Raw genomic sequence first — 15,641 nt, 5'->3', positions numbered from 1 at the left:
CCAGACGACTCTTCCTATAGATTCTGATCACGGGAGACTTTTGAGGCCACGGAAATTCATTGAAGATTTCACGGCCACAATAGAGAGCACGGTTGTGAGTCCCCCGCCTTGCAAGGTGGCAATTTCCGTGGGCGCAATAAGTTGACATACGGAATTGATTTTGATTTGAGATTGCCGAAGCATTCCCAAAACTCACCATGAACCGTGAGGCTCCTTCGCTTGAGACACCGCCGTTCGCACCATCGCCGACCCTATCCGCAAGTAGGATCGAATCGATTTGATATTGTTTCAAATTCGGAAAGGTAACCTTGAACCAATTCACTTTAATTTTCCTTTATTTTTTAATTTCAAAATATAAAAAAAATCGTAAAAAGAAAATCCAAAAAAATTGCACCTTTGAACTTCAAGTCAGAATTCATCGAAATTGCCAAATTGAACTTTTTTCATGAAATTGGTACCAGAAGGGCATTAATTAAAAAATTAATATAATTAAGTCTCCGAACTTAAAATAAGAAGAATTTTCCTTACCAAACGGCGGAAAAAAATTTCCGGAACTTTTTCAAGTTTTTGCCAAACATCGAAAAATGAAGTCATTTTTCCGGAAAATGACTTCCTGGAAAATATTTTCCGGAAATGTCATATTTTCCGCGAAACAAACGGAGCATAAAACCTTACTTTTTTGTAGTGTACATACAGACCGATCTTTAGGATCATCCGCCCAAACTTGTAGTCACAATATGAATCCAACTTTAGTCCCAAGGAGTTGCCTCGTACATACTTCTTTTAAGTTATTCTCAGTGAAGGGAACCGATCCCGATTAACATACGTAGCGGATTACATGGAATTAACAAGCCCTAGATTCAATCTTGAATCACCGATCGGAGAAATGCATCACGCAACGAACGCACCTCGGGTTTTCACAGATTAAATGCACACAATGCAGCCTTGAGAGAGTCTTTCGCCCGTTTGACGATGGAGAGAGATTTATTGACATTTTCTTCTTCTCTTGTTCATTGAGCATCTGAAGCAACTCTATTCAACGAAATGAAGAAACGTGATTCTTATTCACGTTCAAAAATGAGTAACTGCCTTTAGCAGTTATCTAATGCTTTAAGGGGTGTGGTAGCCTACATGGGCGGACCACGGTACTTACCGTACACCCCATAAAATCCAACACTCAGCAATCAAACGATCTCTTACGACTTAAAGTAAAGACATATAGTGATTCTGAGTAGTCTTTCCACGTTGTCAAAGCGAGCCCGGGATAACACCGTGTCTATTTTAGAAACTCCACTTTCGGCAAGCTAATTATGGTTGAAGACATTGACAACCCTATCTTTTTCAATGTTTGAATAATTACCGAAGTACCAAACATATTTTACATCTTTAGAAGAATAGAATGGACAAAAGATTGTCAAATTCCAAATAAAGATAAATGTATTTGTTTCCGCAATAAGATGCGAACAATATTTTTATTTCGGTTGCTAAAATAGATGTAAATTTAAGTCTGATATAACAATTTCTTGATCTATAACTTTTTGTTCTTCAGATAAGTGAGTAATGTTAATTGTAACACAACAAAAAGCCAGAGATGTGATTCTACTGTAAGCTAATCTACAACTTTGATAAGTATCTAATATACCGTTAGGTTTATGTGCTTTAAGTACTTGTCGGATACATCTAATGACCATGTTCAACATTATGAAATTACCGTCCGTGATCTCATTTAGCAATATAATTGAAATGGTCGATTTACAATTTATCTCAACTCTCTTACTTGAATTAGGGAATGATTCACCCATATAATCTATCAAGCATACCGTGAAGATCTTAATTCAAGTCTTCATATGTTTTTCCGTAAGTGTGCACAGTGATTACTTTTTCAATTGACACACGTGTATGCTTTTTTGTGGGAAAATTGTTTGAAAGGTTCTAAACCTATTACAATTTTGACAATTGAGTCTTAAATATTTTCAAGTTTTGCCAATTAATTATATTAGATCAATTTTTGCCGGAAATCGATGACGTTGATGTCGGCCGTCCTGTGTAGCAAGGTCGGCTCTGACGTGATCAAGTTTTAATTAAATATTTATTTTATTTTTATTTTTTTTTATAATTTCCCTCTTTGCTTTTTTTTCCCTTTTCTTTTTCTTTTTCCCTTTTCCCCTCCGCCAGCCTCAGGCGAGGGCCACCCTCGCTGCTCTCACCGTTCCTATTCTAGCAACTCCATTTCCGACCAGTTTCTTAGTTGGCTAGCTAATTATGGTTAATTTTTCAGTAATTGCTATGCTCCTAATTTCTTGACCTGAATAAATTCATGTAATATAGTCCACAATCGGCTCCAACCTGTCATAAGCATTACAGTAAAACCATGAATGAGATTTCTGAAAATGTCAAATCGTGTACGTAACATTTGGCTAAGATGGTAATGATTTTATTGAGGGAAAATTTAATTGAGCTGAATTAGTATTTGTGGGCATGTCGCTTTCAAAATTACAACAATCGAATCATGAATGACGATGCCATAACAAATGACTCATCTATGCATTTACTGTCTGGCCAAAATAAAACAGATCCAAAGTTTAACGTATAGCCCTCAATTCTAGGGCATTGCTTCATCTACACTATGAATAATTGCTTTGGTCCTCTAAATGACATCAACTACCCTTTCATTTTTTATGATCGCGTAGTTCTAAAAGTACTAGTTTCTATAACAATCCTTATCCTTCACAAATGATATCTCAAATAATAACGTATTATACGGTTTTTAACCTCGATAATAATCAAATTAAGAATGCAATACAAATCTACAACATAAGTGGAATTCACATAGCTTTCGTTGCACACTCTGATCCAAAAAGCTCAATCTCCTCTACTCTCCTCAATTCAAGCAACATGCGGACAGAAAATAACGGACACCTTTTACATCTTTTATAAGAATGTCATGACCATAGAAATATTAAATCCCAAATGAAGATAACCGTATTGCTTTATGTAATAAGGTCACGAGGCTCACAATGTTATTTTTACATTCCGTTTGCTAAAAAAGATGTATAGTTTTCTTTTGCCAAGAAGTGATATTAACACTACATGCTCTCTCTCACATAAATTTGTCGCTAAATGCTTTTAGAGAGTATTTCTCTCCATCCTTTGTTCTTACTAAGTCTATCCTATCTTGGATCAATATCGAACAATATAAACGCGATAAATGAACTTGTTTGATGGAGGAAATCCATCTAAATGACAAATATGGTACTTATGTAATAGAAAACAACTGAGCAATCTACGGCTTTTAGCTGCATATGGTAACCCTGATGTTAAGTACGTGGCTTTTAGAAATTTATCGGTGCATCCAGTAACAATGTTGAATATGGACGATTGAGTTGCCTCGTCCGCAATTTCAATCATGTAAAACCATCAATAATATAAGGTTTGATGCATCGATTTTCTATAAAAGTCAAGTGAAGATAAAAGGATGTGCATTGACACATTAGTGGATTATACTCCTACCCAACCTACCATTTATCATGTTTCTTGGTATGGAAATATATCGAAAGAAAAATATGCAGGTGTATCCACCAATAATGAGAATGGTCAATTCTTTTCCTATTTATAGAGCTCTCATCTTGTGATGCTCCAAGCTTCAATATCTAATTCCTCTTGGGCCACAATACCACTCTCCTCGTATACAAAATATCTATGCCGATAAATGATAAAGTCTTTCCGTCAACCTTTGTAGTCTTTTTCTCAATAAATCGATTGATGCATCTACTATCCATTTCTTTCATCAAAGATCATGCCCACGTACGAAAAGCTCTTGATTTCAATAGGAGATGCATCATCATACGCTTTAACCCCGAAAAGTCAGATAAGTGATTTACCAAAATAATCAAATTGACAATGCTGTCTTCCTTAAGGGTATGAATTTACAAAAATAAACAAATTTTCAGCTTAATTATTTTTGGCTTAATCCGACTAAATATTGTTCATACGTGTGGTTAGGATGATTGATCTAACTTTCCATCACTCCACAATTGCAGATTGCAGTATCTCACTCTAGGTGGATGTGGTGTTAAGGGCAGGACTGAGAACACCATTAAAAGAAGAAGAAGTATGGAAGTTTAATCAAGGGCCAATTCTCGTGGCCAATTGTCGTCCTGAATCACCATCCATCGAAGGCAAGTGAAGTTTGCACAGGTTCCATGTTGTCCCATAGAACTCCAAGTTGCAAAGCAAACTCCATCTTTAATGGATAGATGGAGGAAGAGAATGTAGGGTCTGCTTGAGGGTGAACAGGTTCACTTGCAATTATTACATGTAAAGTTCTATAAGAGCTCGATAACGGGTGTGAGTTGCCCTTGATTTATGCGTCACTTCTGATATAAATTCTTAGTGGAACATCTCTCTACTTTCTCATATTATGTACAGATCTCTGATGAAATTGGTTCTACAGTTTTCTATGTCGCTAAGGAAACATTTGACATGAAGCTCGAGCAATTGTCATGTTAATCCTGCCACAGTAGCATGACCTCAGAGCAATGGCAAGTCTGGCGTATCTTTTCTGTCATACTTTCCTCTAATCAACAAAATATGATGTGGATCCTCTCCTATTTATGTTACTTAGAAGTTCAAAACCAAAAGAAACTTTAATCTCAGGTGATTTCATTTTTCTAATTTCGGTAAATGTTTGGTTTACATAATAAGAAACCACCACCAGTTCTAAATATCCTTGAAATTCCTTCATTGAAAATTAGGTTTGACTCTAAAAAGTGAAAAAAGTTAGGGGGTTTATTGGTTATCAAATGATACATAGTGTGATACAATCGAAACAAAGTATTTCAGTAAGAAAAAAATAGATACCTCGGATACAGGTAGATTCATAAACGGACTCTCCATCCTCTCCTTTTCAATCAAATTAGTTTATATTCGTAATAGGACAAGAAGATGGGTTCAAAATCCTTTATTTTTCATTTCGACCCAACCGCTCTTGTGCTTTTGCTTGGCATCCCGAATCGTACAGATCATCTAATCGTGGACCACCCTTATACAATGCAATTTTGGAAACCTTTAACTTGCCGCAGTAGTAGAAGAGTAGGTGAAGGAAGGTTAACTCACTCACTAACGAAAAGGGGCTTTAGTTGATTTGGACATTGGCCATCTTACGTGGCATACTTGAAGCTGACGTGGATAATTTTTAATAATGTTCTAATATTTTATCGAATTATTATTATTATTTTTTTTAAAGTGTCCGGCAAGGGTCACCGAGCCCTTGCCAGCCACTATACGAGGATCGCAATCTTCACCGGCCACTGTAAGGAAAAAAAAAGCAAAATAAACACAAACTCGTTTGATTAGTAATATTCATTTCAATATGAAAAAGCAGCACCCCCCATGGAAGATTAAGCACAAACTCGTTTGGGGATATCCAGTTAACGTCCCCATTGACTTGAACTCAAATTTCTGCTCCTAGTCATTTCTCTCCACCAGAAAAAAGTATTTGGCGAAGACATTTTGCCCACCATGAAACAACGTAGAGTATGCACCAGTGGAATCACTGCATATTCTCTTCAGACTTTTTCCGCTTGAGGACCACAAAGAATGTGATGGTCTCATGGCTTTCTGGCTTCAGGAAAAAGGGAGATTTCGCCGCTTTGAGTGAGAACCGGTGGAACAAGTCATTGACGATCAGTTCAACGCCGCCGAAATGATGGAGCAATAACCCCTCGGATACGGCTCTAAAGAAGAGAGAGAGCGATTACGGGGTGGAAAGAGCGACGTGCATTTTGGGGTGGCTCAGGGTTTGAATCTTCTGGATGTCGAAGAATTTGTTTCGACCGATCACTTGTTGCAGCTCTTTTTTGGATGAGGACCATGAACTTTGCCTGCCACTTTAAGAAAAAAAAATAAAAATAAAAATAAAAAATTGAATGTTCATCAATGAAAAAATGTGTTTTTTTCGTTAAAGTGTCCCACAGAGTCGCCGAGCCCTTGTTGGCCATCGGACGAGGGCCGTGACCTTCGCCAGCCACTTTAAGAGAAAAAAAATGAATGTTCATGAATGAATAAAATGTGACGATTACTACTATGGAAATGTGAATTAAATGGAAATATGCAAGTTAATCCACAATACTAATGAGTATGGCCAATACATTTGCCTATTTATACAAATCCTTCATCTTTTCATGCACCATGCTTCTTTAGGTTAATTAGCCTCACAATCAGCCCTCTCATCACAAGGTTATTATGCCTAAAAAACCACCAGATTCCAAGCAATTGTTACAAGCGTGTACGATAATTTTTTAGATCCTACTGACGCTTTCCTCAGATAAATAAGAAGTGCGAGGTTCATCAATTATATTTATAGCGTCATCATCAAATTTGGAGAGCCTAAGATGGAAAACAAAAAAGAGAAAAGAGCTGATTACATACATGTGCTGTAAAAATCAATCCACATAAAATTATTTCCGCGGCTCTACATGAAAGGCAAAGTCTTTACAGACTTCGCATTGTGAAATACCGGCTTCATGAGAAGAAATGTAATGAAATAAGAACTATAGACAGAAACTCATCCGTTCATCATCTCCGACATCGGATATTTCACTTATCCTCGCCCCATTTATAGGTGGAAAAGGTCGGGTTTTGTTTTGTCGAAATTGTCGACTTACTCGATAGAGAGCTCTATAAGCCACTTTTGCGGATCAGAATGTCCGGTCGGCATCATACTTTGTTCGATCGTCTCTCTCCACTCGCCTTCCTATCGACTTGTCCGTCAATGAATGGAATGCCAATAGTAAGAAAGCATGTCATAAGGGTTGCCATTAAAAAAAAAAAAAAAAAGAACATAGCAAGCAGCGACTGCGAGTCGAGAATAAAAAGTTGAAACCAATTTTTGATTGCAAGCTAACCAGACTACAAGCCATCTTAATCCATTTAGAATCGTGATGTTTAGACGCTAATCGTTACTGTTGTCCTATTTTCGCTAGTTAAAAAAAAAACAAAATACGAGCCATCTTAATTAGCATGTCTTGACTTCACTGCCATGTTTTCCTTTTTAGTCTTCAAAAGCAAGGTTCCTCCGCTCCTGAAAACACATACATTTTTAGGATGCATGTTAACGATGTTGTCCATGTCAGCCAATGGCTCATCTACTGGGCTGCCCATCTGTGATCTGACAAGGCTCAAGCGCAAAAATAGAAACTGCAGGAAAAAAACCTGTGAAGCTTCATGTCCCTGCATTGTTATTATTAATCACAGCTAAAATGAAGAAAATTTTAAATAAAAGTATGAAGTGCAATCATTTTTCTCGGGTATTGATTTGAAATAAATATTGTTTCAAATAAAAGTCTAAGCACCCTCAGTATTTTAAAGAATGGGCTAACCAAGGATATTTTCATCTTTTGCATTTTCTGATTTTCTTTTCATTTTTTTTTTCCTTTTTCCTTTTTTTTTTTATTTTCGTTGGTGACCAGTCTCGGGCAATGGCCGGCCTTGCCCTACCCAGGCAAGGCCGCCCAACCCTCGTTGGCCACCTGTGAAAGGGAAGGGAAAAAAAAAAGGAAACAAAAAAAAAAAGAAAATGTAAACAGCGAAAATACTTTTGGTGAGGCCCTCCTTTAAAACAATGAAGGCGTTTCGGGCTCTTATTCGAATAGATTTATTTCAAGCCCTTATTTGAAAAAACGATAGTACTTTAGGCCCTTATTTAGAATTTTACTATTAAAATGAATCAAAATCGTCAACAAGTGTTTTATGTTTCTTACTTATAACTCAACATAATTGTACTACTATACTAATGTAAAATACTAGTTGATTCTGGGATGATATACTATTACAATCATAAGCGATATACTTTTTGTAGTTAAAAGATTACTACATTAATCTTTATCTCTTTTCGTTTGTAATTTTTAAGTATTATGAGAACCGATTACTATTCCTAATTATCCCTCTATGGTGTAAAGGCAGACCAAACAAGAGTATGGTCTAGAAATAAATAATCTCATTTCGAAAACCAAACTAAAATATTAATTATTTCATTCTTGCTCATCCCTCCTTTCTGCTAAAGAACCGTACCATATCTTTGTGGGCCTACCAACTAAAAGGATGAAGAAAGACGTCCTGCATGCATGACCCCCTATTGTGAAAAGGTTACTGAAAAGAGAATATCAAGAGAACTTTTGAAGCACAACTCTTATGCCAGGGGCATTGGCTTATGGAAAATGACTTAAAACTTACTTGCATTTATAGAAGTCATCTTAGACTGATTTTAATGCTAAGCAGCCCCTTATAGCATAGTCTTTTTTTATCTTTTCATTTGGCCTATCTTCTGTACTAGTAGAGGATACTAATTTTAAAGACGGGTCGTGTCTAGTTTTCGCCTCTTTTTCGGGGCTAAGAAACTGGCATTTCTTAAGGAGTCGTATACGAATCTTTAACATACATAGTTGATATACGAGTGGAGTGAACTCATACAGTTAAGAAGAACGACGACTTTTTTCTAGATGACTGAGAATTGCTTCTAATAACTCGAACAATTTGGTTTTGATTGTTTATTTCGCCAGATGACGAGAATTAGTACATTTGATAGATGCATAGAATTAGTCTTTTTGCAGCAAAAGCAAAGAGAAAAAAAAAAGATACTGTAGCCAAAAATAGAAAGATTTGGTCTGAGAACTCAGCTTTAATGTTTTCTCTCCGTTTCCTTGACTTTCCCTCCTCTCTAACATGCGAAACCAAACACTGCCTGTTCTATCTCTGCACATTCTCCCTCTCCTCTGTGTCTTTCGGTCCCCTTCATTTCTCCCTCGTTTTCCCTTTCTCTCTCTAGCTTTTCTTCTTCCGCTCTTGGCCTGAGCGTTCTTCATCCCCATACGAAACGAGTCTTTTCCATCATAGTTAGCCGCTCTCTCCCTCTGTTTTTCAACCTCTCAGGCTCCGTTCAGCCGTTGGCCAAAATCATGGCTTCTCACTCCTCTGTAGCATCGAGAACCCGATCCCGGACAAAAAAAGAAGCTAACTTTGCTGGAGTTTTCTCCAATGTGGAGCCCGGATCTTCAGGAGCGAAGCGCGCGGTGCGTGATGTACGCTTGCGCGAGACTTCTGGCCCAGAAGCAGAGAGCAGCGGCAGAGGAGCTCGACAAAGAGTCTCCTCTGTTTCGGGTGGTTTGGGCGGCGGAGGCGGCGCCAGTGATGACAGCGGTGAGAGCATTGATGTTTCAGACGGTGCAGACGACACTGACAGTGACCAAGTGATTTCAGTGAGTGGAAGTGGTGAGGAGGAAGAAGAGTCCAACGATCACAGATCTCAGACGGCGCCAAGGTTTGAGCGTAACCGTATCTCTCATAAATTTAAGAACATTGACATTGTTGATGTCGTCATTAGTGACTCTGATGAAGAGGAGAGCACAGATTTTGAGTATGCTGAGAGTGTAGGTGGCGATGACAAAGGAAGGTTTGGAGGTGATGAGACCGCACAGCAGAAGTCCAATACTTTCACTCGGGGAGATAGCCAAGAGGGAGGCCTCTTGAGTAGTTTATTCAGCGCAAGGAAAACTACTAAGGAGCTTGATATTGAGTGCACAGATGATCCGCCGGTGATTGACGATGCGGGAAAGAAAGAGGATGTGGAACGTGGAGTTTCATGGGTCAATGAGTGGTTGCAGGATGATGCGGAGGAGGAAAAAGAAGAAGAAGCGATCAATGTTGAGCATGATATCGAGTGCATGGATGATCCGGTGATTGATAAAGCGGAAAGGAAAGAGAATATGGTATGCAGACTTTTGTGGGTCAATGAATGGTTGCATGGTGATATGGAGGAGGTCAAAGAGGAAGGAGCGAGTAATGTTGGACCATTAAATGCAGAACTCAATTCCCCTTCCAATGATGAAAATGGAAATGGTGGGAAAATGGAGGAAAGAGGAAGTTCTAGTGTGTCGGAGCGCGAAGAAATGATGGAAAAAGAGGAAACAGGAGACGGGATTAAAAATGGCGATGAAGGGTTGCAGGCTGATGATGATGAGCAGGAGGAAGAGGAGGAGGAAGGCGGAGCAGAGATTGAGTTCGACAGAGTGAATGCTGGAACAGATGTCTCTTCTGTTAATGGAAAGGGAATGATCAGGGAGATGGAAGAAAGAGGAAACTTTTGCACGCCCGAGAAAAAAGGATCGAATCAGAGCCAAGAGAAGTTGACTTCCCAGATTTTGGTCTCTGGAGTTGATAGAAGAACACAGGAGAAAGGATTTGGGAAAGTAGAAGGTCAAAAGGAGAGGGATTCAGGCATGTCCTGTAGCATCCGACAATGGCAAAAGAAAAGGAAATGTGATGATTGCAGCGGTGAGAAAGCGGTAGCAAACAGAAGTGCCGAGAAAGAGCAAACATCTGCTACCGATGGTACTGTGAGAAATGAGTATAGGGGCGATTGGGAGTCCAGAACAAGGGGTGAGAGAGCTCGCAAATCAAGGGAAAATACGTTATTCAAACTTGCCGATTGCATATTGGGGAAGGATGAGATTCTTCAAGATGACATTCAGAAGGAAAGGGCGGATGAAGAGAAACAGTTTGCTGGTGCTGTGAAGGAGGAGAGAAAGGAAATATTTGAAACTTTTGGCACGACGGCCAGCAGCATGAAAAGAGACTGCTCAGTTGATATGTACGAGCAGAAGAAAGTTGGCGAAATCTTGACTACGTCAGGCGAAGAGGGTGTCAGGGTGCATCAAGCACAAGAGAGAAAACATCATAGGAGCATCGACGACTATGACATTCACTGGGAGAGATCCGTCAGGTCAAAAGAACTTAAGTATTTCCAACGTCTTGCTCAGAAATTCAGAGATAACAAAGATGATGCCGATCGGGAAGAAGTTGTATGGGAAATACCAAGCAGGACAGAGCCGGAGCCACGGGCGGAAGTGACTCCGCTTCCTGTGAAGTTCTTCTGGGGAGACGAGGAACCGGAGCCAGCACCAAAATCTGAAGCAGAGAAGGAGATGGACAAGATGTGGAGCGACATGGAATTTTATCTTAGAGCTGGAGAACTTAGCTCTTCCGAACCCCCCGTAAGTTTCATGACAGCCTAAAGGCACGTCAAAGATGAGTAGGTTTTCTAAAAAACTCACCGAATATAGATTTTATCTTACCTGTTGAGTGCTGATCTGCCCTGAATTTTCTGCGTATTGTTAAATATTTTTCTTAAGTTATTAATGCGAATCAAATTGTCACAGTAGTGAAGTGGTTGTTTAAGCATATGTACATACCTTTGTTTATACAAGAAGATGGTCCTTTGGAGTCACCTTGTCAAAATAAGTTCGTGTTAATGATTGAGTGAGAAATACTACAGCTGAGCTCACCTCAAAATGAACAAAAAAGTCAATTTACTGAAAATCCGTATAAGACCATTGACAATCTTTTTGAATTCGCTTGTGCTGTAATCAGCTCATCATGAATAGAAATGTGTGAGCTGTGTTTATTTCCGCCATTCCTTTTCCATTGTTGCTGATGTTAATGTGCATATCATCCGAGTCATATTTGTGGTTTCCCTTCATTTGATGATGAGGTTATTACATTCTTCCTCAGTCTATGGAAAATGAGAAGCAAAACGCAAGAAGAGGATGAGAAACACATGGAGGAGAAACAGAAGCAGCCATGAGAAAGATGAAAACGAAGTTTCTTACTGACTTGATAGTTGATCCTCAATAGACACATGATTTGAATATCTGAGACTACCAAACTCAGTAGCTAAGGAAGTTGAACAGTTCTGCTTCCAATTTGAACTAAATGATCAATCTGAAGCAGTCCATACTCTCGCATAATTTGTTTCCAGCTATCTTAGCTTCACCCTATTTACTTTCCTAGGCCTCATGGGACTTGGAGTACTGCATGACACAATCATTCCTATCATTGTCACTTTTATCGCTGTTGTATTGCTGTTCTGCATTGACCATGCCATTTTCTTATTTTGAAAATCATTTCCATTGAGGCTGCTAGAGCATAAACAAAAATATAATTTTCTTGCAATTGCAACTGGCCCTTATTCTAGTGCGAATACCTATAGGAAATTACAAAATTAGACTGGCAGCATAATTCATTGGAGATTTCTTGCATATTTAGTGGTTCTAAAAGTGCTCTTGTGATGCTCTTCAGCAGGAAACTGAACCAAGTCGAGCCACTCTTTGTCCGGGAGGAAAGCATGAGCTCATCTGCAATGAGGAAATTGGTTTGATTTGTCTCTTCTGTGATCAAGTAGTGCAGGAGATAAAATATGTCTTCCCACCATTTCTACCATCATTTGTAAGTTTTGTTGGTTTACCAAGTATTGTGGCTGTTACTGTTACATACCGTTCTCAAAATACCATCCACACTTCACAGTTGGACTAGTTAGGTTATCGACCATCAGTTCCCTAGATTAACTGTTTCACTTACCGCCGTCCTCGATGGATGTCTTTGCACTAAAATCTTTGACAACCATCGATTTCTCATTATTCTGTTTTTTCTGCCTTTTATCCTGTAGGAAAAGTTCTCCACCGAAGGGTCAGGAAAGAAAACATTGCCCAACGGAGAGAATCTGTCTTTATTTGAAGGGCTTTGTCTTCAGCCTCCTGGAAATGACTCTGCCGAACTCTCTCATCAGAGCGGCTCCATTTTGGATCTCATCCCCTGTGACCGGAGTAAATTGTATCCACACCAGCTAGAGGGCTTTGAGTTTATGTGGAAGAACCTAGCAGGGTCTACTGATCTAAAAGAATTGTCCAACTCTGAGCCTAAGGACATTGGTGGATGCATCATATCTCATGCTCCAGGTACAGGGAAGACTTGCTTGACCATACTTTTTCTGCACACGTATCTCAGACTCTTCCCCAATTCCCGCCCTGTGGTTATTGCTCCTGCGAGCTTGCTTCTCACTTGGGAAGAAGAATTCAGGAAGTGGAACAAGAAATGGGACAACAGCATTTCATTCCACAACTTGAATAATCCGGAGTACTCCGGGGCAGAAAATCCTGAGGCTATGAGAATGGTGGAAGCAAATAGGCACCTCCAGCAATGTAGCGACGTGATGCGGATGATCAAGCTCTATTCCTGGAGTAAGAGCAGCAGCATACTAGGCATAAGTTACACGCTGTATGAGAAGCTTGCTGTACAGAAAAGGGAAGGCATAAAGGATCCGGAGAAGAAGTCAGCGATTCAAAAGAAAGATGAAGAGATGAGAAAGATTCTTCTCGATTTGCCGGGTGTAGTGGTTCTTGACGAAGGGCACACGCCACGAAACCAAAGGAGCAGCATTTGGAATCTTCTGCTGAAACTTCGGACTGAGAAGAGGATCATCCTCTCAGGCACCCCTTTCCAGAATAATTTTCTAGAGCTCTATAACACCTTGTGCTTAGTGAGACCCGCAACAGCCGACAAACTCCCCCTTAGTCTCAAGAAATTCTGCCATACAAGAACAAGACAGCAGAAAAGAGCTAAAACAGATTATACCAACTCCTTCGTTCAGCCACCTGACAAAGTGGCTGATGATGCGATTGTGAATCTCCGGTCTATCATGGCTCCATTTGTTCATGTTCACAAAGGGAGCATTCTTAAAGAGAATCTTCCTGGTATAAAAGAGTGCATAGTGGTGTTAAACCCTGGGGATATGCAAAGGAAGATTGTTGAGAACATTCAAAGATCTCAATGCGGGTTTGAGTATGAGTTCAAGCTGTCTTTGGCCTGCATTCACCCTTCTCTGATCCTAAGCTGCAATGCATATTCGGATGAAAAACCTGTTATCTGCCGTGAGCATCAGAAGCTTGAAGATCTGAAGACTAACACAGATGCCGGGGTAAAGACAAGGTTCCTAGTGGGGTTGATCCGGCTCAGTGAAGCACTCGGCGAGAAAGTTCTTGTTTTCAGCCAATACAAAGAGCCACTGTCCTTGATCAGTGACCAACTGAGATCAACTTTCCAGTGGTCCTCCAAAGGAAAAGAGATTCTACACATGCATGGGAGCCTGGATCTGAGGGAACGTCAGCGTTTGATTGGAGAATTCAACAACCGACAGAGCCAAGCAAGAGTAATGTTAGCTTCAACTAAGGCTTGCTCTGAGGGCATAAGTCTAGTCGGAGCATCAAGAGTTGTCTTGCTAGACGTGGTTTGGAATCCTTCGGTGGAGAGGCAAGCAATCAGCCGCGCGTTCAGAATTGGCCAGGAGAAGGTAGTCTATACCTACCATCTGATCACGAAGGGAACCACGGAATGTGACAAGTACCGCAATCAGATGGAGAAAGAGAGATTGTCTAAGCTGGTTTTCTCCCCAACGGACAAGGAAAATGGTGAGAGAAGAAAATCCAGTGGGGTTGCCGAAGACAGGATATTGGACGAGATGACTTCCAGCCAAAACTTCATGGATTTGTTTGATCAGATACTTTACCAGCCAAAGGATTCCGATGCAGTCGAGAACTGCAACTGAGGCCATCCCACCACTGGTTTGTGTAAGTGTGACCAGCAGCTTGATCTGAAGTTGAGACCTGGTATCTTACGGCCGTTAATAGTTAGTGCAAAAGAAGTTGCAGTATCACTTTGTTAGGTCTTGTGCTTACTGTCGTAACCAATGAGCTGAAACTACAATCAATCATCTGATTAAGCAATGTTCTAGGGATGGATTTCCTTCTTATTTCTCTCCTCTGCTGATTCTTCTCTTTTGTGATCCTCTCCAAACTCTGCTTCATTAATTCGGATTGCAACAGTTCTACTTTATCTAGTCTTTTTGGAGGCAAGGAAATTTGCATTCTCAATGTCCAAAGAGCTGTGAAATTATGTATAGAATTCCTCACTGCAGACATGTATAGAATTCCTCGCTGCAGACACTGAATTCATATCGATTTCTGGTCCAAGCAACAAAGGGACTAAAACATAGTCTGCTAGAAAAATTTTGCTTTGTGATTCTGCTTTTTTTCAATTAAATCTGCACCCACTAATCTGAAGATTCCATCTAGTTTATGGAAATGGAATCCATACTTTAGTCAGTTTCCAGATGATTCTCGTTTGAGTGTAAATAATGATTTATTTTTCTGGTCTTTTCCGGCATAATCATGGTCCTTGGACAGGGAAGAGGGTTCGCAATTATCCACAATGTTTTTCGATTCAGGGTTGAACTTCCCAGTTCGTGGTTTCTATCTGGAGTATATTTTTAGTTTCTGCATGATTTCTCCTTCACTGCAAGGGCTCCGAGCAGCTTTCTCTGGTGATATTCTTCCGGGAAAAAGCATGACCTGAAGAGAGGCTGAGCCAAGGAATATGTTCTCCTACATACTATCTCAGTAATCTCTTTCTATCAAACTCGGTTCGATCTTATGAGAAGGTTGATGCATTACTGCCTTGTGTGCATCTACACTTGTGAAAATATGGATATAAGCATACAAGTGTAGCGTGGCACATCTCTTTATCTTTTGAAGATATGATAACTGGTTTTCGCATCTTTTATTCCCAGGTAAGTTAGTTTGATTTAATATATACTGCTAATAGATGCATTGTGTTGACGTGATGCATATAAGGAATTAAATTCACTAACTCTTCTTATGTCTAATTCTTTTCTAAAGCTTTCCAAAAGTTACCTGAACATCCAATCTCTTTTTCAGATTTGCACACCTCATTTTGCAACATTGCAAATTCTATTA

General features: G+C 39.6%; 1 protein-coding gene across 1 annotated transcript; it reads left to right on the top strand.

Annotated features, from left to right (window-relative positions):
* The first annotated feature begins 8,954 nt into the window (after positions 1-8,954).
* On the top strand, positions 8,955-14,765 carry LOC115727627 (SNF2 domain-containing protein CLASSY 4-like). The gene is made up of 3 exons (XM_048275624.1): positions 8,955-11,048; positions 12,136-12,279; positions 12,500-14,765. The coding sequence occupies exons 1-3, from the start codon at positions 8,955-8,957 to the stop codon at positions 14,432-14,434; spliced, it is 4,173 nt and encodes a 1,390-aa protein (XP_048131581.1). The 3' UTR covers positions 14,435-14,765.
* The last annotated feature ends 876 nt before the right edge of the window (positions 14,766-15,641 follow it).

This window comes from Rhodamnia argentea, chromosome 3 (genome assembly GCF_020921035.1).
Source record: "Rhodamnia argentea isolate NSW1041297 chromosome 3, ASM2092103v1, whole genome shotgun sequence".
Lineage (NCBI taxonomy): Eukaryota > Viridiplantae > Streptophyta > Magnoliopsida > Myrtales > Myrtaceae > Rhodamnia > Rhodamnia argentea.
The sequence above is the reverse complement of the archived record's forward strand: the minus strand, read 5'-3'. Positions and strand labels throughout refer to the sequence as shown.